Here is a 23,729-nt window from a genome sequence, read left to right on the forward strand (position 1 = left end):
TGGAATGCCCTTGTATGGGTGACCCATGAGTCCTTCTCAGTGCTTTAGGGACATTTTAATAACCTGAGTAAGTGCCATTGATAGGCAGCCTTTGTTTTCTGCTCATTAATGACTCTCCAGGCTAGACTTTATTCCTCTTACCACTAATTCAAATACAGAGATACATAAAATGAATGCTGCCAACTGATTGCCATGCTATTGTCTTAATATCATTGCTCTCCTGCCTGCTTGGGCATGAGGTGGAGAGGAGAAGGGAAGGTGTGTGACAGGTAACCTGTGATAGCTACATTTGTTTTAAAAGCCACATTCTGGGGGCGCCTGGGTGGCTCAGTCAATTCAGTGGCCGACTCTTGATTTCAGCTTAGGTCATGATCTCACGGTTGTGAGATCAAACCCTGCATCGGGCTCTGCATGGACAATGTGGAGCCTGCTTGGGATTCTCTCTCTCTGCCCCTCATGCACATGCATGCCTGTTCACTCTTAAAGTAAATAAACTTAAAAAGTATTTAAAAGCCATATTCCGGTACAGAAACCAGAATTTTAACACATACAGGCATACCTCACTTTATAACAGTTCCTTTGTTGGGCTGGGCAGAGCTTGCATTTTTAAAAAACTTGCAGGGTTGCCACAAACCTTCATCAAGCAAGTCTCTTTTGTGCCATTTTTCCAACAGCATTTGCTTACTTTGAGTCTTTGCGTCACATTTTGGTAATTCTTGAAATATTTCAAACCTATTCATTACTCTTAGATTTGTTATGGTGATCTGTGACCAGTGAGCTTTGATGTTATCATTGTAATTGTTTGGGGGCATCACAAACCATATAAGATGGCAAACTTAATTGATAAATGTTGTATGTGTTCTGGTTGCTCCACTAATTGGCTGTCCGCCCATCTTGTTCCGTCTCCTCAGGCCTCCTTATTCCAAGACATAGCAATATTGAAATCAGGCCAGTTAATAACTCTACAGTGGCCTGTTAAGTGTTCAAATGAAAGGAAGAATCCTATGTCTCTCACTTTCAATCAAAAGCTAGAAATTATTAAACTTAGTGAGGAAGGTGTGTTGAAAGCTAGGCCTCTTGCACCAAACAGGTAGCCAAGTTGTGAATGCAGAGGATACATTCCTGAAGGAAATGATAAGTGTTCCTCCAGTGAACACACAAATGATAAGAAGGCCAAACAGCCTTATTACTGATATGGAGAAAGTTTGATAGAAAATCAAACCAGCCACAATATAGACACCCTAAGCCAAAGCCTAATGCAGAGTGAGGACCTAACTCCCTTCAATTCTATGAAGACTGAGAGGCGAGGAAGCTGCTGGAGAAAAGTTGGAAACTAGCAGAGGTTGGTTCATGAGATTTGAGGAAAGAACCTATAAAACATTGTTCCATAAAACAAGGTGAAGCTGCGTTATTCAGATACCTAAGTTATCCAGAAGATGCAGCTAAGATAATTCATGAAGATGACTGCACTAAACACATTTTCAATGTAGATGGAATAGCCTTATTTGGAAGTAGATGCCATCCTGGACTTGCATAGCTAGAGAGGAGAAGTCAATACCTGGCTTCAAAGCTTCAAAGGATAGGCTGTGACTCTCTTCTTAGGGGCTAATGTAGCTGGTGACTAAGTAGAAGCCATTGCTCATTTGCCGTTCTGAAAATCCTAAGGCCTTTAAAGATTATGCTAAATCTACTCTGCCTGTACTCTCTAAATAGAACAGCAAAGCCTAGATGACAGCACATCTGTTCACAACATAGTTTAGTGAGTATTTTAAACCCACTGTTGAGACCTATAGCTTAGAAAAAAATATGACTGCTCATTGACAGTATACCTGTTTACCCAAGAACTCTGATGGAGATATACAGTGAGATTAGTGTTGTTTTCATGTCTCGTAACACGACATCCACTCTGCAGCCCATGGATCAAGGAGTCATTGTGACTTTTAAGTCTTATCATTTAAGAAGTAAGTTTCATAAGGCTATAGCCGCTGTAGAAAGTGATCCCTGTGATGGATCTAGGAACAGTAAATAGAAAACCTCCTGGAAAGGATTCACCATTCTAGATGACATTAAGAACATTCATGATTCATGGGAAGAGGTCAAAATGTCAACATTCACAGGAGTCTGAAAAGAAGCTGATTCCAACCATTCAAGATTTCAGGGGAGGAAGTAATTTCTAATGTGGTGGAAATCACAAGAGAAGTAGAAGAGAAAGTGGAGCCTGAAGGTGTGACTGAATTGCTGCCATCTCATGATCAAACTTGAATAGATGGGGAGTTCTTTCTTATGAATGAGCAGAGAAAGTGGTTTCTTGAGATGGAATCTACTCCTGGCAAAGACACTGTGAAGATCATTGAATTGACAACCAAGGATTTAGAATATTACATTAACTTAGTTGATAGAGCAGCAGCAGGATTTCAGAGGATTGACTCTAGTTTTGGAAGAAGTTGTGCTGTGGATAAAATGCCATCAAACAGCATCATATGCTTCAGAGAAATCATTCCTGAAAGGAAGTGTCAATCTAGGTGGCATACTTAATTGTCTTATTTTAAGAAATTACCACAGCCACCCTAGCCTTCAGCAGCCACCACCCTGATCTGTCAGCAGCCCTCAACATGGAGGCAGGGGCCTCCACCAACAAAAAAATTGTAACTTGTTAAAAGCTCACATGATGGTTAGCATTTTGTAGCAAGCAAGTATTTTTAATTAAGGTATTACATTCTTTTTTAAAGACATGATGCTATTGTTGAAGTGCCTAGGTGGCTCAGTTGGTTGAGTGTCTGACTCTTGATTTTGGCTCAGGTCAGGATCCCAGGCTCATGGGATTGAGCACCACATTGTCTCTGTGCTGATTGTGGAGACTGCTTAAGATTCTCTCTCTCCCTTCCCCTGTCTTCCCTCCCTTTTCTCCCCTAGCCTCTCTCCCTGCTGACGTTCTCTCTCTCTCCAAAAAAAACCGTAATGCTATTGCACACTTAACAGACTACAGTATAGTATAAACATAACTTTTATATGCACTGGGAAGCCAAAAAATTAATTTGACTTGCTTTATTGCAATATTCAGTTTATTGCAATAGTCTGCGACTGAACCCACAGTATCTCTGGGATATGCCTGAACATATTATTGATATTTGTGCCTAGTTAGGGTTTTGGGAATGCCCTACTTAGTGTTACATGTTCTCTTTCTCCCTTCTTGTGATACACAGACTGCCTTGGGTGCACACTCAGGCATATGTTTAATGCTTTGAATTCTTTTGCTCCCGTGGCTTGTTTTTGGTCCTAAGGGCATTCTTGTTTGCAATCTGTGGAGTGTTTATAGCATCGGAATAACATCATGTCCTTAAATGGAATTTGGATTAGTTACTTTCAAATGTGTCTCCCTAAAAGTCCAATGACTGTGGAAGTAATACAATGGAAAGGCACATGATCTGATTTGAATAGAAAGATATGTGGGTATGGTTTTAGAGCTTTATGTTTATTAAAAAAACAAATCTCTCTTCTTTATCCTTGGGGCTAAGTATCCTGCTTTTATTGCTATGATAACACACAAGAAAGAAACATGACACAAGTTGAAATAATTGAAAACGCCCACATCCAACTCAATGTATTTTATTTGAATCCATGTAATTAATGTGGACTTGTTTGACGTACAGGTGCTCATAAAAAACTGGACAGGAGCTCTGGATTGCTTTTTTTCCCCATAAAGGTAGAACTTCTTTTTTTATTGTTTATTTATCTTTGAGAGAGAGCACGTGAACATGTAGGGGAGGAGCAGAGAGAGAGAGAGAGAGAGAGACAGAGAGGGAGACACCGAATCCCAAGCAGGCTCCAGGCTCTGAGCTGTGAGCACAGAGCCCGACGTGGGTCTCGAACCTACAAACCATCAAATCACAACCTGAGCTGAAGTCAGACACTCAACCGACTGAGCCACCCAGGTGCCCTCAGAAAGGTAGAACTTCTAGTTTAGAAGTAAAGATTCCTCTTCAGGTAATACGTAATTACTTGTTAATTTGATGAGCACTCTACATTGTGTCTTGAAGCTATTCAGAGTACTTTGGGAGCATCTGTTGTGCCATCATTTGGAGGCAGCTAAGTTGCTTCAGAAATAAACTCCAAATGCCTTGACAACGGCAGTTTGATGCTTGATGTAGGCAGTAACACGGTGCTGCATGGGGATTCTTCGTCTTGGCTTCATGTAGGAAAATTAATACTCTCAAGTGCATCCAAGGTGTGTTTTGGGGAAGAGGGTAGTTTTTTTTTGAGTCTTGGCTTTCCTCCTCTATTTAATAGTGACAGCTGTCATTTTTCACCTTCAGAAAAAAGCATCACTAATTTTATAAATAGCAAATCATTTTTTGGGTGGGCTCAGGTCTATGCTGGCAACCATTTTATACACATGACCTCATTTAAATGGCCAGGACTTTGCATGTATAAATGGACAAGTTTTCAGGCAATTTGGGTAGGCTTTCCAATCTCGCCTCTCCATTTCCTGTCTAAACAACTTCTTTCATGTCCACAGCATGTTTATGCAACACTGAATAAAACTTCTAATGGGAAATTTCTTCCAGGTGACCTCCCTGAGAGGCTGGGCTATGGAGAAATCTTAAGAAACCCGACTCTGATGAAATTGCCTCCTTTGAGAATATTACTCGGTGCAGAAACAAGGAACAGAATTCAGTTATTTTTAGTTCTTGAATAAATGAATTCTGTTTCCTTTTGTGTAGGTAGCAGAAAACATTAACCCCTGCAGCAGGTCCAGTTTCAGTTAGAAATTGAACTTTTGGATTCTGTGAATTAGGAGAACCTTGGAAAAGAGAATGTTAAATTTTATTTTTTATTTGAACCTCAAGCAACTTGGACTCGGTTCTGCCATCTGTGTATCTTTTATAGATGTGTCTTTTACAGGGCTGTCTGCCTTTACATTTAATTTTCTGGAGGCTGGGACTGTGGTTATCAGATGACCTCTAACTCGGCACCATGTGTGGGTGGATACTAACGAATCCTTTCTCCACCTTCCTAGCACTTTTGGAGAAATCTATCAGTAGAAGGCGGGACACCGAAGCCATACAGAAAGCCAAAATCCTTTATTCATCTTGCATGAATGAGAGTAAGTAATAAAGACAATAAAATATTTACCACCCTCTTCTTCACAGACTCTCTTAATGTTTAAAGATATTATTTAAGGAAAAAGAGAACTACTAAGAATTCGATTAATGTTTAAAAGTGTTGTTTGAGGAAAGGAACAATTTTCAGAGACTGGATTTTGACTCTCCCGTCCTTAATGTTCTGTTGGTAGCTTGATGGAGAAAATAGGAAAATAATTTTATTTCTATGGCTTGGATTCTTTAGGTATCAAGTACTCCATGAGAAACTTGGGTAGGGTCAGAAGGGCAGACCCCATTGTATGTGGTGCAGAAATAAGAATCCAGAGGCCAGGTCTGGTCTGAGAAGGAGCCTGGGAGAGAGAGTATTTGGGAGTGTTGCTATATCCCATAGAACCTTACAGGGGCCCAAGAAAATCCAGATTCCCAGGTGGGCCGGGCCCCTTCTGCTTTTCCATCAGTCTAACAGGCATCTCAGGTGGGTGTGTTAGGCCTGTGTTGGCATCTTGGGTCTGATTGGAATTAAGGTGACACTTGTCATTTTATCTGGTGTGCTTTCTCAAGACCACTGCAGGGAGAAACCAGTGCCAGTGGGAAGTGTGTTAACTTGTTTAGGATTTGAGATATTATTTGGTGAGGTAGAAGAGGGCAGTAAAAGATGACAAAGGAGCCTTGAGGCATTAATTCATGCATACTGGGGAGGAGTTGGTTTTACCAAGCAGTTTCCTTTACCTAGGGTGGTTCCGTAGTTTTCCAAAATATTCTCAGCCTAATATCGCTCATTGGGCTGTAGTGAGCCCATCTTTTATTGTCAGAAATTTCAGCAGGCTCCCTAGTCTGCTCTCCTGGCAAGAACCCCAAGTTTAGGCAGTGACACTGAAGTGTGAATCAGAGGTAGTTCTGTCTCTGTGGCCGTGCTCAGTCTACCACACCTCCCTCGAACAGCTGAAATGCTAAGTTGGGACCTTACGGGAATTTTCTCTTGAGAAGATACACTTGCCTTTTAGTTTGGTGAGCCTGTTTGCAATTCTAACTCTTCTTTCATATCTGTTCCCTTTCAGAAGCGATCGAAAGAGCAGATGCCAAACCATTACTCCACATCCTGCGGCATTCACCTTTCCGCTGGCCTGTGCTCGAGTCTAATATTGGTCCTGAGGGAGTGTGGTCAGAGAGAAAGTTCAGTCTTTTGCATACCCTTGCAACATTTCGTGGTCAGTACAGCAATTCTGTGTTCATCCGACTGTATGTGTCCCCTGATGACAAGGCATCCAACGAACATATCTTGAAGGTATAGTGAGCACTTGTTCATCCCGTTTGTTCAGTTCATGGTTAGCCTTTTGGGGTGTGTTTCCAGGGAACGAGAATCCTAGCACCTTACTGAAATGATCAGATAACAATTCTGTTAATCATTAGGATCTATAATATTCCCCTTCATCCCAGATTTGTGGAGTGTAAATGAGGAACAAATCAGTTTTGTCTGCCTTTCAGGAAGCTTGTGGATGAGTTTCAGGTCATCTCTGATCTGGCCCTCAAATCTCTACTCTGAGCATGTGTGGGCCCCCTAAATTCCAGTGGGGAGCAGGCTGCAAAGACTTTGTGAACTCTGCTCCTCCCCTCACCTCATCCTTCCCTTGACAAAGGAGAACACATACCACGAGACTTTGTTCTCCTTTCCCTAACATATTCTTGCAGGCACATCTAAAATTTCATTGTCAAGTTCATCCTGATTCTCCCTTCCTTCATTTAAAAAGGAAGAAAAACTTGTTCTAAGTGTTTGCATTTTCTGTTAGGAGAGTAAGCATTTCTCCCATGAAGGAATGGGCCATGCAGACATACCTTGAGGTGCATTATTATATTGGTAAAATTGGGACTGTCTGAAAACTACCAACAAAGACTCATCAGTAAAACAGCCTGGCAAGGATTCAAATAACATTTCTTAAATTGTTTTGTGTTTTGATCCTGTTAAATGTTTTACTTCCACAGCTACTTGGACTAATAATGAAAATTTTACTGAATCACTGATTATTTTCCTCCCAGTTCTGTCCTTTGTCAAACCAGAAAATATTGGTGATATAATGATGATCAAATTGTAGAAGTATAAAACCTTTAGAGTATATTACCCTCTTTTGTTGCAAGTCAGCTTTTAAAAATCTACGCCCTACAGTTTTGTTTTTGTTTTTGTTTTTTTATACCAAGGGGCTGGCATTTTTTTTTTTCCTGTGAAGGACCAGATAGTAAATATTTTAGGCTCTGTGGGCCATATGGTCTCTGTCTCACCTACTCAGTTCTACTGTTGCATCTGGGAAAGCAGCCATAGACACTACATACATGAATGGGTGTGGTTGTATGACAGGCTGGCCAGCACGCTGTGGTCTGCCCAGCTATAGTTTAGACAATGGAAGTCTCAGTAAATCTCTAGTCACTGGCAGAATTACCATCTACTCAGGAGGAAATTCTTAGTTCCAGAGACAGCTGTACTTCCGTGCTGGGTGAAGGAACAGGAACATGGCACCGACACACATGCTAATGCTGTCCGGATAAGATGTGATATGCAAGACTCAAGGCAAAACGATGTTACATAACGGTCCAGTTGACCTGTGTTATGCTAATAGATTCCTTCCTTAAAAAACAAACAAACCAGGTTTTAAGGCTGTCATTCTTCATTGCAGAACTGTTATGATATCCTTTCAAATACCGTAAGTATTTTGAAGTTAGATGGAGACTTTCAAACCTAAATTTCTGCACTCTGTTGGGTGATAGAAGATCTTGACTCACACACATAAAAGTAATTACAAATGGTAACCATTTCATTTTTCACCAGTTTCTGGACCTAGTCTAAGAATTTATTTCCTTAGGCATTTTACTATGGAAAATAATACAAAAATAAAAAGGATAGTACAACAAACCCCCATGTACTCATCAACCCAGCTTCAACAACTGGCAGCTTTTGGCTCTTCTTGTTTTATCCTAACCTTTTCTTTTGTGGGGGAGGCTGGAGCATTTTATAGCAAATCCAAAATTAATATCATTGCACTGGTAAATCAGTGTTTATAGAATGGAAGGACTATTATCACAAAGTAATCATGATTCCATAATTAACATCTAACAACTAGTTAATTTTCAGTTTTCCTGAAATGTCTCAAACATGTCCTTTAAAAAAATTAAACAGTTGGTCTTTGAGTCAGGTTCCAAATAGGAATCTCATGTGCATTTGGTTGATGTGTCAATTTTCATCAACATTGTAGATCTGACCGATTTCAGGGTAAACTAATAGTTGATGAGGGAAAATTATTGTTTATAGGAGAATCACAGCTTTAAAATGCAGGAGAAAGAATAAAATTAGAAAGTTACTGTTTTAAAACCTTTCTAATGAGAATAAAGGATCAAGGCAGCTATCATCAATAGCAGCTTAGAACCATTAGGTCAGTGGTTGATGGGGGAATTCATGGTAGATCACACTGACATCAAATGAACCCAAACATCAACAGTAGCCTTGCTAAAAGTGGGGCAACCAGATTTTGTATGCCTTCCGATACTGGGCACTGGGAAGCATACACCATCACCCATGATGTCTTGCCAAAGGAAAAGAAAAAAAAATGAACTTGGATCTAATCAGGCCTCTAGTTTTAATACCAGCTTACAAGAAACATGGAGAATAGAGGAACATGGTAACCAATTTTTAACAGCTTGCCTTGCATAGTTAATATTCAATTAAATGGATCTTGGAAACACTGGACTGTCAATGAATAGACTAGTCTCCAGATATGAGTAAGTACTCATGGACTTCACTACTGCTCTCTTTTGCCAAGATGGTAACTTGTTCCAAACTGATGTGTTTGACCATGGCTTGGTATTTGAATGCAGCGTTCATTTGCTTTAGTTGTGTCCCCGTTTGTACCATTTTGTGTGAATAGTCGCACACTTGAATTAACAAAATAGAGCTGCAGTCTCTGTAATTGTAACACCGTTAAAAGAAGTCCAAGCTTGTGTCTAGATATGGTAGAAGAAGCTCTCTTCTGAGATCTGCCTAAAACCCAATGAACCTGACAACAAAAATTAGTGTATCGGTAGCTTCCAGTGTTGTAGAATTTCCAAGTGTTGATTTTATTAGAAATAGTTAAAACTATAAAAAATTTGATTAAATATTTGGAGCCTCTGGAGCACTTTTTAAAAAAATTTTATTTATTTGAGAGAAACAGAGACCGTGTGAATGGGGGAGGGTCAGAGAGCAAGGGAGAGAGGATCCGAAGCAGCCTCCATGCTGCCAGTGCAGAGCCCAGTGTGGGGCTCGAACTCATGAAACTGTGAGATCATGACCTGAGCAGAAACCTAGAGTCAGATGCTTAACTGACTGAGCCACTCAGGCGTCCCTTAAAGTTTATTTTTCAGAGAGAGAGAAAGTGCAAGCAGGGGAGGGGCAGAGAGAGAGGGAGAGAGAGAATCCCAAGCAGGCTCCACACTGTCCATGCAGAGCCCGATGTAGGGCTCAAACCCATGAACTCTGAGATCATGACCTGAGCCAAAGTCAGATGCTTAACCAATTGAGCCACCCAGGTGCACTGCCCACCCCCTCCACTGGAGCATCTTTTACATTTTGTGGAACATAGTTTGAAAACCACTAGGGTAGTGGAAAAAAGTGTAGGCTTTGTGGTTAAAGAGATTGAAGTTCATGGTTTGGCTTTGTGATTTACTCAGTGAATATCTGTGCACACTGCTTCACCTGAGTCTCATTTTCCCCATGAGTATTGACAGGTGAATTAGAACGTACTTTTCACTGTCACTGTGATGTTTAAATGAGGTGAATTATGTGAGAGTTTACAAAATGGATACTGACACACAGTAGCACATGACAAGAGGTATCCTTAAAGTGTGACGAGACAGCTGGTCAGAACCATTTGGAGAACCACTTGGCTCTCTTCATTTTTGGTACCCAGCCTACCTCTCAGATCTCGAGTTCATGTATGCAAGAAATAGACAATTTCCATTGGTCTCATCTCTGACTGAGCTCCCATGCCACCTTGTAGTTGGAAACAGAACCAGTCTGGGCATTTCTCCAACCTTCTGGTTGCCCCATTTCTTAGCCTTTTCCTGGGCCAGTAGGAGATCCTCCACTCATCAGGTACCTGGTTCTGAGAAGAAACCCATTATCTCAGCCCACATGGGCCCTTCCAGTGTGCTGCTGTGTTGCCAGAGCCCTGGGCCTCCCATTCTGCGATCCTACAATTTTTTAGGGGCAGTGACTGCCCGCTCTGCTCATGACCAGCTTGGACTTCTCTGGCTGCCTAGGAGATCTCTGCTCTGGGAGAAGTCTCTTACCTCAAAGTCTCCTCTCTCGATGTACTTAGAGTTCTTTTACCATCACATACTATATTTGTCAATGTTTTTAGCTTTTCTAATACCATAAACCCATGGGGCTAAGAAAAAGGGCTCGTTTTGGGAAGGCACAGCACTGTGGCAATATCTTTGGATGAAGAAAGAAAGCACGTTTCCAGTGGGCAGAAGTATCCCCATGCCAAGGACGGACAGTTGGGTGTGCTCCAATCCAGAGTGGTCCTCTGTAAAGCTCCCCCATGGCGAGATGGCACAGGATTTACCACAGCCTGAAATGGGAGAAAGGAAATACAAAAATATAGGAAACAACAGAAGTCAAAGCTCCAAAACATACCTTGCTACATGTGTTTGGGTTTATTTTACATAAGGAGAGAATAAGAATGAGGATTTAAAGGACAATAAAAGACTTGAATATGTATGCTCCTGAAAGAATGTTTGGAAGACCATGGTTGTCTCAGTATTTGTTACTGAAACAGTGACTTAAAGTCCTCATTAGTCAGTGGCCTGCTTTTGTCTGACTTTTAGCAAAATCTGTAAGGATGACAAGGAGAGACCCTCCTGGAAATGAATTTTTTTCTATTTGCTTTGTATTTTCTTTTTCCTAAATCATAATCTGTCAGACGTTTCTTTTTGTGTTACTGCTTTCTTTCCTAAACTGAGGTTTGTTGCAGTTGGAGAAACAAAGTTCATCTTTCAGTTCAATATATCGGATTTCCTAAACATGTATTTTATTTTCTACTTGGGCTATTCAGATCATTTGTGAATGCAAGGATTAACAAACCTCCAATAACACAGTGTCCTGATGTTGGTCTCTTGAGAAAGTCTTTTGCCTCAAGAGTTCATATGCTTCTGAAGTGATTTAGTTGACAGACCTTAAACTGTTTGGTGTATTGAAAACGTTCCCTAGAAACTATAACAGTGTGAACGTTTAAAAAATGTCCAGTAACTTTAATTGAATCACCTAAACTTTTATAATAAGCAGATTTAACTTCATTTCATCAGAGGGAAGCTTTGGCTTTCTTGATATCATTTCCTGAGTTTCCTTTCCTATGTGACTGAAGCTCAAAAGACTGCTCCACCTTGTCCAGATCTAATTGAAAGCCAAAGCATCTTAATCATAATATTGTGTTTCACGATCCTGGCTCACTTAATTTTTGGAAGAAATGGTGGTAGATTGGGAATTTCAGTAGGATGAAGCCAGTCTGGCTTATGACTTGGTTGTTTGGGGCCAATTAGCCAAGAAGATTGAACACAGCAATTTGAGGATTTTAGTAATACATGCAGACAAGATGGATGTTATGAAAACCTCTTTTTTTCCCCCTTGAAACAAGAGAAATGTTTTTCCTTGAATTTTTCATAACATCACTAACTCTTAACTTGGCCTTTGCAGAATTTGTTGCATATGAAGGAGATTTTTATGGAAAACTATGATCCTCTGCAGATTTTATGTATTAAAAAAAGAAAATATTTGAGATTGTAGAAAAATGAAGAACAACTAGAATCGATAGATAAAAACAGTGTACAGTAATATAAACTAATGATATGTGCCTGTAGGATCCAGTTTTTATTCAGATGCTACTAATTTTTGATTTGTTATTTAGATTTTCTATCTTCTTAATTTGGCTTAATTTTTTTCTGTGTGAATTATATAAATTAGAAAATCTGCTGTTGGGATCTATTTTATTCAGTCTTTAGGTAGTTGCTAAAACTCAAGAAAGAATAGCCATAGATTGAGAGGAGGTTCTGGAACTTAAAAAATATTTATTTTTAAATTTATATACAGTGAAATTAACTATCTGTGATGCACATGTCTATAAATTTTGGCAAACGCATAGTCATGTAATCACCACCATGGTCAGAAAACAGAACAGTTCCGTCACCCCCAACAAAATTACCTCATGGTGCCCATTTGTAGTCAACCATTTTCCCCATCCTTACACCCTCTTCTCTGTTCCTGTAGTTTTGCCTTTTTCAGAATGTGATTAAAAGTTGCCTGTGTTGTTGCATGTGTCAGTAGTTCATTCCCTTGTATGGCTGAGTAGTGTTTTCTGGTGTATCACCCTTTATTCATTCACCAGTTGAAGAACATTTGGGTTGTTTACAGTTTGGGGCAATTATGAACAGAGTTGCATGCAGGTTTTTGTGTGAGCAGAAGTTTTTATTTCTCTTGGGAACATACCTAGGAGTGAGGTTGCAGGGTCATAAATAAGTGTCTGCTTAACTTTATAAGAAACTATTGAACTGGTTTCTAAAGTGGCTCTGCATTTTGCATTCCCACCAGCATTGTGTGAGTGATCCAGTTTTCCCCCATCCTGGACAGTTTTTACGTTAGCAGGTTGTTTGTGGGCTCTTTTGTTTTTGCCGTTCTAATGATGTATAATGATGTTTTACTGTTTATTACTTACATTTTCCTAATTAGTAGTGATGTTGAGCATCTTCTCATGCAGTTACTTTCCATCTTCATACGTTCTTTGGTGAATTGTCTGTTCAGATCTTTTGCTTGCTTTTAAATTGGTTTTTTTTTCTTACTGTTACATTTTGAGGGCTCTTTATATACAAGTCCTTTTTCATATATGTGATTTTCAAATATTTTGTCTCTGACTGTAGCTCGTCTTTTTATTCTCCTGACGGTGTCTTTAACAGAGCAAAATTTTTTAATGTTGATGCAGTCCAACTTTTTCTTCTGTGGATCGTGATTTTAGTTGTCATGTCTAATAACTCTTTGTTTAACCCTAAGTCACAAAGATTTGCCCCTATGTTATCTTCTAGAAGTTTCATAGTTTTGGGTTTTACATTTAAGTCTATGATCCATTTTGAGTTAGTTTTTAAGATGTGAGGTATGGATCAAGGTTCATTTTTTTGCTTTACAAATTGATGTCCACTTGTTGTAGCACATTCTTTGAAAACGCTGTCTGTCCCTTTTGATTGTCTTTAAGTGCTGAAGGTGTTTAATTCAAGAAATTATGCTCTACTTTTCCATAATAACTCTGGTTGTTAAAGTTGTCTGATTATTATTTGTATTTTTATCATCTATCCTAAACTTTCCAGAGAGAGTTCTAAATTTTGCAAAGATATCTCAAAACAAAATTATCATTTGATTCCTTTAAAATAAAAAAAATCTGGGGGGTGCCTAGGTGGCTCAGTCGGTTGAGCATCTGACTTCAGCTCAGGTCATGATCTTGTGGTTAGTAAGTTCGAGCCCCGCATCGGGCTCTGTGCTGACAGCCGGGAGCCTGGAGCCTGCTTCCAATTCTTTCTCTCCCTTTCTGTCTCTGCCCCTCCCCCACTCATGCTCTGTCTCTCTCTCTTTCTCAAAAACAAACATTAAAAAAAATCTGGGCGCCTGGGTGGCTCAGTCAGTTACGTGTCCGTCCAACTCTTGATCTCGGCTCAGGTTATGATCTCATTCTTGGTGGGATTCAGTCCCACATTGGGCTCTGTACTGGCAGCAGGGAGCCTGATTGGGATTTTCTCTCTCCCTCTCTCTCTGTCCCTCCCTGGCTTGAGTGCACTCTCTTTCTGAAATAAACATGAAAAAAAATCAGTGCAGTATAGTATTTCACGGATATGGAGGTAGAAAATGTGGTCAATCAGCCCTTTCCAGATTGGCATTTTGTAAAATACCAGAAAAGTACTAGATCTGGTGACAGGAGACACTGATGCTTCTCTGAGCCCTGCCCAGCTATGTTACCTTGGGAAAGTCACCTTGTTTCTCTGGCTTTTGTTTATCCACAAGAAGGGGGAAAACCAAATCATTTCCAAAACCTATTTCAACTCAGAAAGCCTTGATGCTATTCAGTATTGATAGAACCTCAAAAGGATTAGAAACCATGGAGCAAGGGCAGGTCTCTGACATTTTATAATTTCTGTCATTGCTGAAGTACCTGTTTACATGTAGCTCTGAGTGCATTCAACTATTTGTGTAATGGTGACAGAGACTCACACTATGACTGGAATGCAGATCTCAATACTCTTATTAAAAGGGTTTGTAAGAATTTACATTACAAACAGAATGCTTTCTCTTTTGTCTCAACAGCTGGACCAAGCAACTCTCTCCCTAGCTGTGAGGGAAGATTACCTCGATAATAGCACAGAAGCCAAGTCTGTAAGTTTTACCCATGTTGAACTCTGCACCTTGTCAGACTGTTGTTGGGTTCATAAATTGTTGTAAAATCCCTGACTCTTTACTGGCAATGAGCAATGTGACTATTGGATGACCATATTCCCAGTGCAGGAAACAGAGGTGTTTTATTCAGGCAAACAAATGGCATTCCCTGTCTTCTGGAAGTCTGGGCATCAAGGCTCAGTGTCCTGTTGATCAAGCTGGGGATACAGCACACCCGAATGAAGTAACCAAGAAATGAGCTTGCAGTCAGAACTGTAGAGAGCTCACTCTACATTGCAGAAGTAAAGTGGTGGTGGTGGTGGTGGGGGGTGTTAACTGTGTTGACATAGTTAACCAGTGGTTCTCAAATTGTATGGCTTAAGAATCATCTGGGAACTTCCTGTTGAATGTTGATTCCTGGGCTGCAGCCCAGGAGAGTCTGATTTAGGAGACTTGAAGTGGGGCCCAGGAATCTGTTTTCCTAACAGGTGCCACAGGTTAATGTAAGGTTAATGAGAACTAGATGGGATCAGTTCCAATAGATTTCTTGGGTTGGCTTGGAAACCTGGTAGGTTCTTGGAGATTGGAGTAGCGCTGCATCATTCCTGACACTTTCAATTCACTTTGGAAACTTGGTTGAACTTCCAAAGGACCCTCAGATCCAGGGGACCCTTGACTAGGGAGTTCACTGGTTTCTGGGCCAGCCTAAGAATGTAGGAACTTAGAAGTGTTGGCTCACAATGGAAGTCCTTGCATCTTTGCTGATACTAAATCCTGTAACCGGAAGGTTCTGAATGAAGGGCAGGAAGCTAGGTAAGATCTTCAGCAACTAACTTTCTTTGCGAGGACACTTATCAAAGAAGGTTGTTTTTTGTTGTGTTTTGTTATGGTTTTTGTTTGTTTTTTTGAGAGAGACAGCACTCACGGGGAAGGGGCAGAAAGAGAGGAAGAGAGAGAGCATCCCAAGCAGGCCCCACGCTGTCAGCACAGAGCCTGATGGGGGGCTCAAACTCACAAACTGTGAGATCATGACCTGAGCCAAAACCAAGAGTCAGACACTTAAAAATCTCTGTTTAATCTCTGGTCCCTCCTTTCTATTTTTATTCTTCTTTTTTTTTTATTTATTTTTTTAATGTTTTTTTTTTATTATTTATTTTTGAGAGAGACAGAGACAGAATGTGAGTGGGTTAGGGGCAGAGAGACAGGGAGACACAGAATCCAAAGCAGGCTCAAGGCTCTGAGCTGTCAGCACAGAGCCCAACATGGGGCTTGAACCCACAGACTGTGAGATCATGACCTGAGCCAAAGTCAGCCGCTTAACTGACTGAGCCAGCCAGGCGCCCCATCCTTTCTATTTTTAGTGCCTTAGGTCAGATCCTTGTTAACTCTCGACTTGACTACAATAAGTAGCCTTTTAACTGTTACCTCCTCCTATTCATTTCATTGCCTCCTTAGCACCACTGCACAAGACCCCTTCTCAAAATACAGCTCCCAGCATGCTTCTGCTCATGCGCTAGGCTCTGAGTTCCTTAGAGGGATTTCAAGGTCTCTTCATGACATGATCCCAAAGCACTTTTGCTGTCTGATATATTTTTACTTTTCCCCCAACAAAGGCATCTTACTCAACACACAGGAGGACTCTTCACTGCTCCTGAACCTGTCTCCTTCAAGTGTGCTGTGCCGGTTTTTCCAGGCTGGAATTCTTCTTCAGTTCTTGAGTTTGCAAACCCTTAGCGGCTTTGTTAAAGAACTTATTTTTGTCTCTCTAATGTTACAGTTAATAATTACATGTTTATCTCCCTCCTGGATCACACATTGAGAACCCAGACTCATGCATTATGTAATTTTTCATCTGTACCCCCCATAAGCACCGAATGCCTAGCAAGACCTTTTATACATGTATTGATTGACTAAATAATTTCTTAAGTTGAACTGGGAATTACAAAACATTGTTTCTAATTAAGACTATTTGCAAAACTTGCTTACTGATTAACAAATATTTGTTAAGGCCCTGCTATATGCAAGCACTATATAGGTCTCAAGGTCATAAGTGTCTGTTAGGAAGAAATCTTAGTCCCATAACAGAACTATGAGATAATTTATTATGTGGGGTTTTGAGTTCTCACAAATATATCTGAAAGGAAAGATGACCCTCAACAAACTTCCACAGTTCCCACAGAGTAGGGTCCCTCTCCAGTGACCTGTGATCAGCCTGAAAATGGGTATATGAACATACAAGGAGGAAACTGGGTATATGCTGTTTGCTGGGGTTCTCTTTATCATTCCTCTCTTCTCTTCTTTGTTCCCTGAGCAGTGAGGAAAACTTTGTAAAATCCATACAAAATTTAAAGGACAGGGCTGCAATCACAGGTCTTTTATTTCTTAATGTGAAGGTGGGTAAATTGAGCCAGAAGAGAATAAATCACAGTTTCCACTAGTCTTCATGGATCATGCCTCCTGCTTTTAGCAACGGTTCTTTCCCATTATTTTATTAAAGCCTCACTTGCTTGGAAAGAGGAGTCTGACCTTTATCTTTCTATTCTGGGCTCATTTGGAGATGTTTCATGTATCCATAATATCACTGGTTGCCAGAAAACTAGTTCTCTTGACCCTTGGTGGCTGGACATCTCTGTCTCTCATGGAAACAGTACACAAGTAGCTGTACTCTTCTTTCTCCCAAAGTGGTAGGTGGGTGGTTGGTATTGCAGAATGCCTGTACTATACTTTGAGTACAGAGTGAAAATGAAGAACATTTATTTCCACCTGCTGTTTCTGTCTTTCTGTGTCCCTGAAACATACTTTTGATTTAAAAAATTTTTTTTCAATGTTTTTTATTTATTTTTGGGACAGAGAGAGACAGAGCATGAACGGGGGAGGGGCAGAGAGAGAGGGAGACACAGAATCGGAAACAGGCTCCAGGCTCCGAGCCATCAGCCCAGAGCCTGACGCGGGGCTCGAACTCACGGACCGCGAGATCGTGACCTGGCTGAAGTCGGACGCTTAACCGACTGCGCCACCCAGGCGCCCCCCTGAAACATACTTTTGAATAGGCTCTTGTCATGGTCACTTGCTTCTTTATCTCTTGTAGTATCGGGATGCCCTTTACAAGTTCATGGTGGATACTGCTGTGCTTTTGGGAGCTAATAGCTCCCGAGCAGAGCATGACATGAAGTCAGTGCTTAGACTGGAAATTAAGATAGCCGAGGTAAGTCTTAATGTGAAATCTCTTTCTTATTTCCCCCTTATTTTAAAAGAAGTATATCACGAGTGAAAATAAATATAAAAATAGCATTCTGTGGCATTGTCCTTTGGGTCCAAGGTATAACTAATAGCATCCCTTCTGGGAAATAACAGGAAGAACCATGACAGAGAGAAGAGCTCTTCACTCCTTCTGTCTCCCTGCTTGAAGCCCAAGGTCCAGATGCTGCTCAGCTGTGGCCAAAGAATAGCACCAGGGAGATCCTCTATGTTTTCCTAAAAAAAATTCTGTGTGGTTCCTATAGAAGAATAGTTAATAAATCTGTATGGATTTGACTTGAGGGAAGGTTATTTTTTTAAAGTTTTTTATTTATTTTTGAGAGAGAGAGAGAATGAATGAATGAATGAATATGAATGGGGGACGGGCAAAGATAGAAGAAGACACAGAATCTGAGGCAGGCTCCAGGCTCTGAGCTGTCAGCACAGAGCCCAACCCAGGACTTGAACCCACGAAGCACGAGATTATGACCTGAGCCGAAGCTGGACACTTAACTGACTTTTTAAATCTAGTCTATTCTTTATATCATTCCCACTCAGGATCGGTCTGACCTAAGATTGGGGCTTTGGGAAGTCTGTGTACCCAAACTAGATATTTGATACATAATTTGATGTAGAAAGTGTATAGGGCATGCTGCTAAGCATTTTTTAGCTGCTGTCCTGGTGCTACCTTGTACCTAATCCTGTTTTTTATTCTTCTCTTGCCACATGTAAATGCTATGTTCTGTGTAAGTTACTTTAAGTTCTTTCAGGTTCAGGGTAGAGACCTAGGAACAAACTTGAGGGAGAACAATGAGAAATCCTCAGTGGTTAGCTTTGTTCAGAATATAACTTCTTTTCAGGGCACCTGGGTGGCTCAGTCTGTTGGGCATCAGACTTGGGCTCAGGTCATGATCTCGCGGTCCGTGAGTTCGAGCCCCATGTCGGGCTGTGTGCTGACAGCTCAGAGTCTAGAGCCTGCTTCAGATTCTGTGTCTCCCTCTCTCTCTGACCCTCCCCCACTCATGCTCTATCTCTCTCTGTCTCTCAAAAATAAAAATAAATGTTAAAAAAAAGAATTAAAAAAAAGAATATAACTTCTTCTGTAGAAGAAGCAAAGTATTAAATGCCTATGTGTTCTCAGGACCAGAGGGAGCAAATGTAAAATCTGCTTGTGGGGATACCTTGTAGTGGACAAAAAAATGATACTTTTATCAAGAAGATCTTGCATATGGAGTATCGTCTTTTATAATAGAAGTTGGTAAAAATATGGAGTTGCATGTGAGTCCAAGTGCTGCTTGGTTTGGTGTTAGGCAAAGTGGTGGTATGGTGTTCAGGTATGGAGTAGGGATAATTGATAAGGGTCAGGAGGAATTCGTTTCTCTCAGCTGAAGTGATGTACTTGGTACCTCTCTCCAAACTCCTACTTGCAGAACAAAAAGTTCATTCCTGCAGTTACCTTTGAAGAGTGTGTGAAGACGGCTGCAGATGTTGTGGAGTCAAAGACTGGGCCTCTAAGTCATGTCTAGAGGCCATCTGGATTCCCTTCCCAGGCAAATAGGAGACCCAGAGCTCTAATTTGGACTGAACCTCTGATATAGGGGGAGAAGGCCTTGCCCTGAGCCAGGGATTTGGACCAAAAAGGGAACTAAAAACAGCTGGGTTGAGGCAAGACTGGGAATTGTTGAGAAGCTAAATGAAGTGACAAGTCCACGGGGTGTGGGGAAGTAGTTGGCAGAGAGCTGAAAACAGCTCTGAGGCCAAAGGGCTTCAGTCTGGGGCTGTGAGCCCTAGTAGAGAGGGAGGAGAGACATTCTCTGAGGCAACGATTCACACAGATCCAGGAAGCTGTTTGTAAGATTCATGAAGTCTCTCCTGTGGAGGGTGAGGAGGAAGAAGCTGAGGGCACTGAAGCATTTAGAAAAGAGGGGGCTGATGTTGATCACTCAGCCCTGTGTGATTTTGTCTTGAAAAATCTATGGTGCATGGATTTTTGGCCAGCCAGTAACTCTCACCTCCCATCTTGTACACACCTAGGTCATTCAAAATTAGTGGGACACATAGTACTAGGGAAACTTCTGAATCTGGGGAGACAGGACAACCTAGCCAAGCACAAAAAGTCCGTATCAATCTAGCCATGCAAGTGTTCATTTAACCAGTACCAGCTAGAAAGAAGTGTGCACAAAGGGAGGTCTTGTTGATGGAGTGGCCCTTGTAATTAGAGTGAAGTGGAGTTTAATTGGGAAGGTTTGACAGAGAAAATGAATGTTGGGCAAAGTTTTGAATCATAGTTCAAACTATGGGAGTGGTGATGGTGGATGGGGGTGCCAGGGCAGGAGAGTCCTGCATGAGATGTGAGGTAGGAGGTGACAAGTTTAATGCAAGGGAATCAGATGATGGAGGGCCTTATGGCAAAAGCATGATGTGGTTTAGGGCTATGGGGAGCTACTTCCTGTCCATGGAAGTGATTAAGGTGGCCCTTGAGGAAGATAATCATTGCTGCTCTTCTTAGATTCATCACAGCAGAGGCTAGAAGCTTAGATTTGGTACTGGCACAGTGGCCAAGAGCCTGAGTATTGGGAGTAGAAAGTGTGTGAAGAATCAAGGCCGGACATGTAGACTTAGAAATATGTATTTGAGTGGTAACTGAACTCATTCCCCGAGCAGTGGTGACAGGGGAATCTCAAGGCCAGAGAAAGCAGAGGAAAGAGTGGAGGGGAGATAATGAGCTGTCGACAGAGTGATCACAGATGGCAGTGGTATCCTGATAGTCCAGTGCTCTTTTGTGAAAATAGGCTCTGAGGGATGAAGGGATGGTCTGTGGTTCACGAGCTATTCAGATCATTATCTGGATACCACAGGTGAAGCTGGATGTGTGTCTTAGTTGCCTAATCTCACTTTGGCTATCAAACCTGAGCCAGTAATAGATTTTTGTCCAACCACATTACAGGTGAGGAAAGGATTTGGGAAGTTGTTTTTATGGTGAGGACAGTGTTTCACACTGAACAGGGCAGGAAAGTTTCTTTCTATTATTGTAATGCTAATTTTGCCTAAAGTGATGCCCCCCCCCCCCCCCCCGCCCCGGTCTCCCAAGTTCAGCACTGCACCGAAATCTTGAAAACCTTTATGATACTAGGCAGATGTTTTGGCACATGTAGAAAGTAGTCATGCATCAAGAAATGGTTTGTTTGAAAAAATAACCAAAGCCTCTTTCCAACAGATAATGATTCCACATGAAAACCGAACCAGTGAGGCCATGTATAACAAAATGAACATTTCCCAGCTGAGTGCTATGATTCCTCAGGTTGGTGAAAATGATCTAGGAAATTTTATCTTAACTGATCATTTTACGAGCGACTTTGCATCATGTGTGTGTAAACTTTTGCCTTGTGAAACCTACCAGTCTTATTGGTTATCATCCTATTTGTCACTCACCACATAGGATATCCTTTGTGCCTCAGGATGCTTTCTTTTGTATGAAACAGAAAATCTTCCCAGGAGTGGCTTAAAAACTTAAAGCCCATTTTCTTACATGACAAAAGTCTAAACGTAGGTGGCTGTTGGTATTGCTCTTGCTGGCTAACAGTGTTGTCAAAGACCAACGTTTTGTTCTTTCCACTCCACTCTCCTAAGTCTGTTGGCTTCTTGACTTCCTGTGTGATGACTCATGGTTGCGAGGTGACTGCCACAGCCCCACGTTTCACACCTGCCATCAGGTCAGGAAGAAAGGGGAAGGGCCAGGATAGCCATGTCTGTCTCTTTTAGCAGGAAAAAAAAAAAAAAACAAAAAACCATGAAGCTTTGCCAGGATATTCCCACATATCTTCCCTTTATTTCTTGAGTAAGATTGGGAACCATGGCCATCCCTTGCCTACAGGGGAGGCCACAAGTGACTAACTGGTTTTCCATTTCAATAGTGGATACAGGAAAGGGAGGAAAAAAAGAAAAAGACAAGAAATGACTTTTGGGGTAGCCAGTTAAAAGCACCAAGTTAGTGATGCTCTGAAGACGGGACACATGTTACTTGTTGTTGCTGCCTATTTTTCCCTGTGTAAGAAAGGCTGCACCAGAGGGGAGGCCAGTAGTATGTGGGGCATCTGTGTGTGGACATGAGTGAATGGGTGCAGGGGGCAGGGGTGAGGGTAAGCACAAGGATGGAGTGTGTGGGGAAAGGAGTGGGAGGAAGGAGTCCAGGTGGGGGTAGAGAATGAAGGAGGGAGAGCTAAGGAGAGAGGGAGGGTGCCGGAGGGGCCAGGGAGTGAGTGACTGTGCCTGTCACCATGTGAGGGGGTGTGCTGTCTGGGCAGATGGTACAGAGCACATGTGGAATCTATGATTCAGGCAGTAGGTCTGGGTGGCAGTGACCAGTCATTTCTTTTGTAGATTTGAGCAGTTACATCTCTAACTTTGGTCACAAATCCATTATAAGCGATGGACTATGTTCAGCCAACTATATTTGCCTTTCTCCTTGGTTGCTGCCCAACAGATGCTCTCTCAGTCGATGTTTTTCTCTCTCTCCTCAGTTTGACTGGCTGGGCTACATCAAGAAGGTCATCGATTCTAGACTCTACCCGGGTCTGAAAGACATTGACCCTTCAGAGAACGTGGTTGTCCGTGTCCCGCAGTACTTTAAGGATTTGTTTAGGATATTAGGCTCTGAGCGGAAGAAGTAAGAACTTTCTTTTGCATTTTATTGTGACTTTTGTTTTTCTTTTTTACATTATAAAGCCTTTCCTCGAATATCTTTGGTATAACTGTTGTTAAAGAAAGTTACACCAAAAGAGTCTTAGGGAAAATCGTGGTGCCCCTTGTGACAAATTGGCTAAAATGATCATCTGATGTAATTTACGTGCTGTGATAGCAGCAAATACACAATGTTTTTGCTCCTTATTTCTCATCTTTCTCCATATTTTCTGTCTGAAAACCTAAATTGTTTCCTAGTTTTGGGAACTAGTTATATAACGATATTATTTTCTGAGCTTTCTATATGAATATCTTTTTTTCTCCAGTTCATTCTTTGTCCTTTGCTGCCTTTTTTTTTTTTTTTTGGTTTTTGTTTAGCCTTTAAGTCCCTTTGTTGCAATATTACTGAAGCCCCTGTGCTGAATAAGAGTACTCTGACAGCCGTGGAAAAATTGGACGGATGAAACAACTTCAGGAACTGTCCGGTTTTCCTTATTTTAAGGCATTTTTTAGAATTTGTTGCTTTGCTACTTCAGCACTACAAAACAAGGAAATCCTGAAAACGCCCGTGAAAGAGAATTGTACATCTTGATGAAGCCATTCAGATTTGACTACAGAAAATGAAGCACAGAATGGTCAAGTCATTTTCAAAGGCAGTTTACTAGGCTAATTGCCAGGTCATAATTAAAAATCATATTTTCTTATTTGGACTCAGACAAGGCTATCTTGCCGGGACTTATGTTAAAAAAGAAAAGACGCCTGCAGAAATCCTAGAAATAAACTTCAGCATCCATCCCTACTTGTGGGAACACTTCAACACTTTGGAAGAGCTGCTTTTCCTTTTAAGATGATATTTTCTCATGATAGAGGGAATATGTGTTCATTGAGGAAAGCATACAGAAAAGGGAGAGAAGAGATAATAAATCTACTGAAAATTCTGCCACTTAGAGATAAGCAGTGATCCTATGAAAATTTTCCAAGTGAAAGTTGAGTCTAGAGCTAGGTAAGTGTCTGTGTGGGGTGGAGACTGGCTATTCAAGGTGTGCTCCCTAGACCAGCAATGCTGGCAGCATCACCTTGTCACTTGGGCCCTTGGGAAAAGTGCCTCTTTGGGCCTCTTTCCCGAGGCCCCTCCTCCACAGGGGCTGGTGCAGTAGTTCTGAGGCAAGTCCCCAGAATCCGTATTTCAAAGAGAACCCCAGGAGAGTCTTTCAGTTAGTGGTTTGTTTTGTTGGCGGGGGGGGGGGGGGGGGGGGTGGCCCTTCATAATTGACTTT

General features: G+C 41.3%; 1 protein-coding gene across 2 annotated transcripts in view; it reads left to right on the plus strand.

Annotated features, from left to right (window-relative positions):
* Positions 1–23,729, plus strand: part of PHEX (phosphate regulating endopeptidase X-linked) — a 223,282-nt gene that overhangs the window by 42,789 nt on the left and 156,764 nt on the right. For both annotated transcript variants that reach the window (XM_049643584.1, XM_049643585.1), the window contains 6 exons: positions 5,018–5,104; positions 6,161–6,387; positions 14,467–14,535; positions 17,624–17,740; positions 20,990–21,073; positions 22,293–22,438. In XM_049643584.1, coding sequence (XP_049499541.1) covers positions 5,018–5,104; positions 6,161–6,387; positions 14,467–14,535; positions 17,624–17,740; positions 20,990–21,073; positions 22,293–22,438 — 730 coding nt within the window. The remainder of the gene's footprint in view (positions 1–5,017; positions 5,105–6,160; positions 6,388–14,466; positions 14,536–17,623; positions 17,741–20,989; positions 21,074–22,292; positions 22,439–23,729) is intronic.

Source organism: Panthera uncia, chromosome X (genome assembly GCF_023721935.1).
Source record: "Panthera uncia isolate 11264 chromosome X, Puncia_PCG_1.0, whole genome shotgun sequence".
NCBI classification, from domain to species: Eukaryota; Metazoa; Chordata; class Mammalia; order Carnivora; family Felidae; genus Panthera; species Panthera uncia.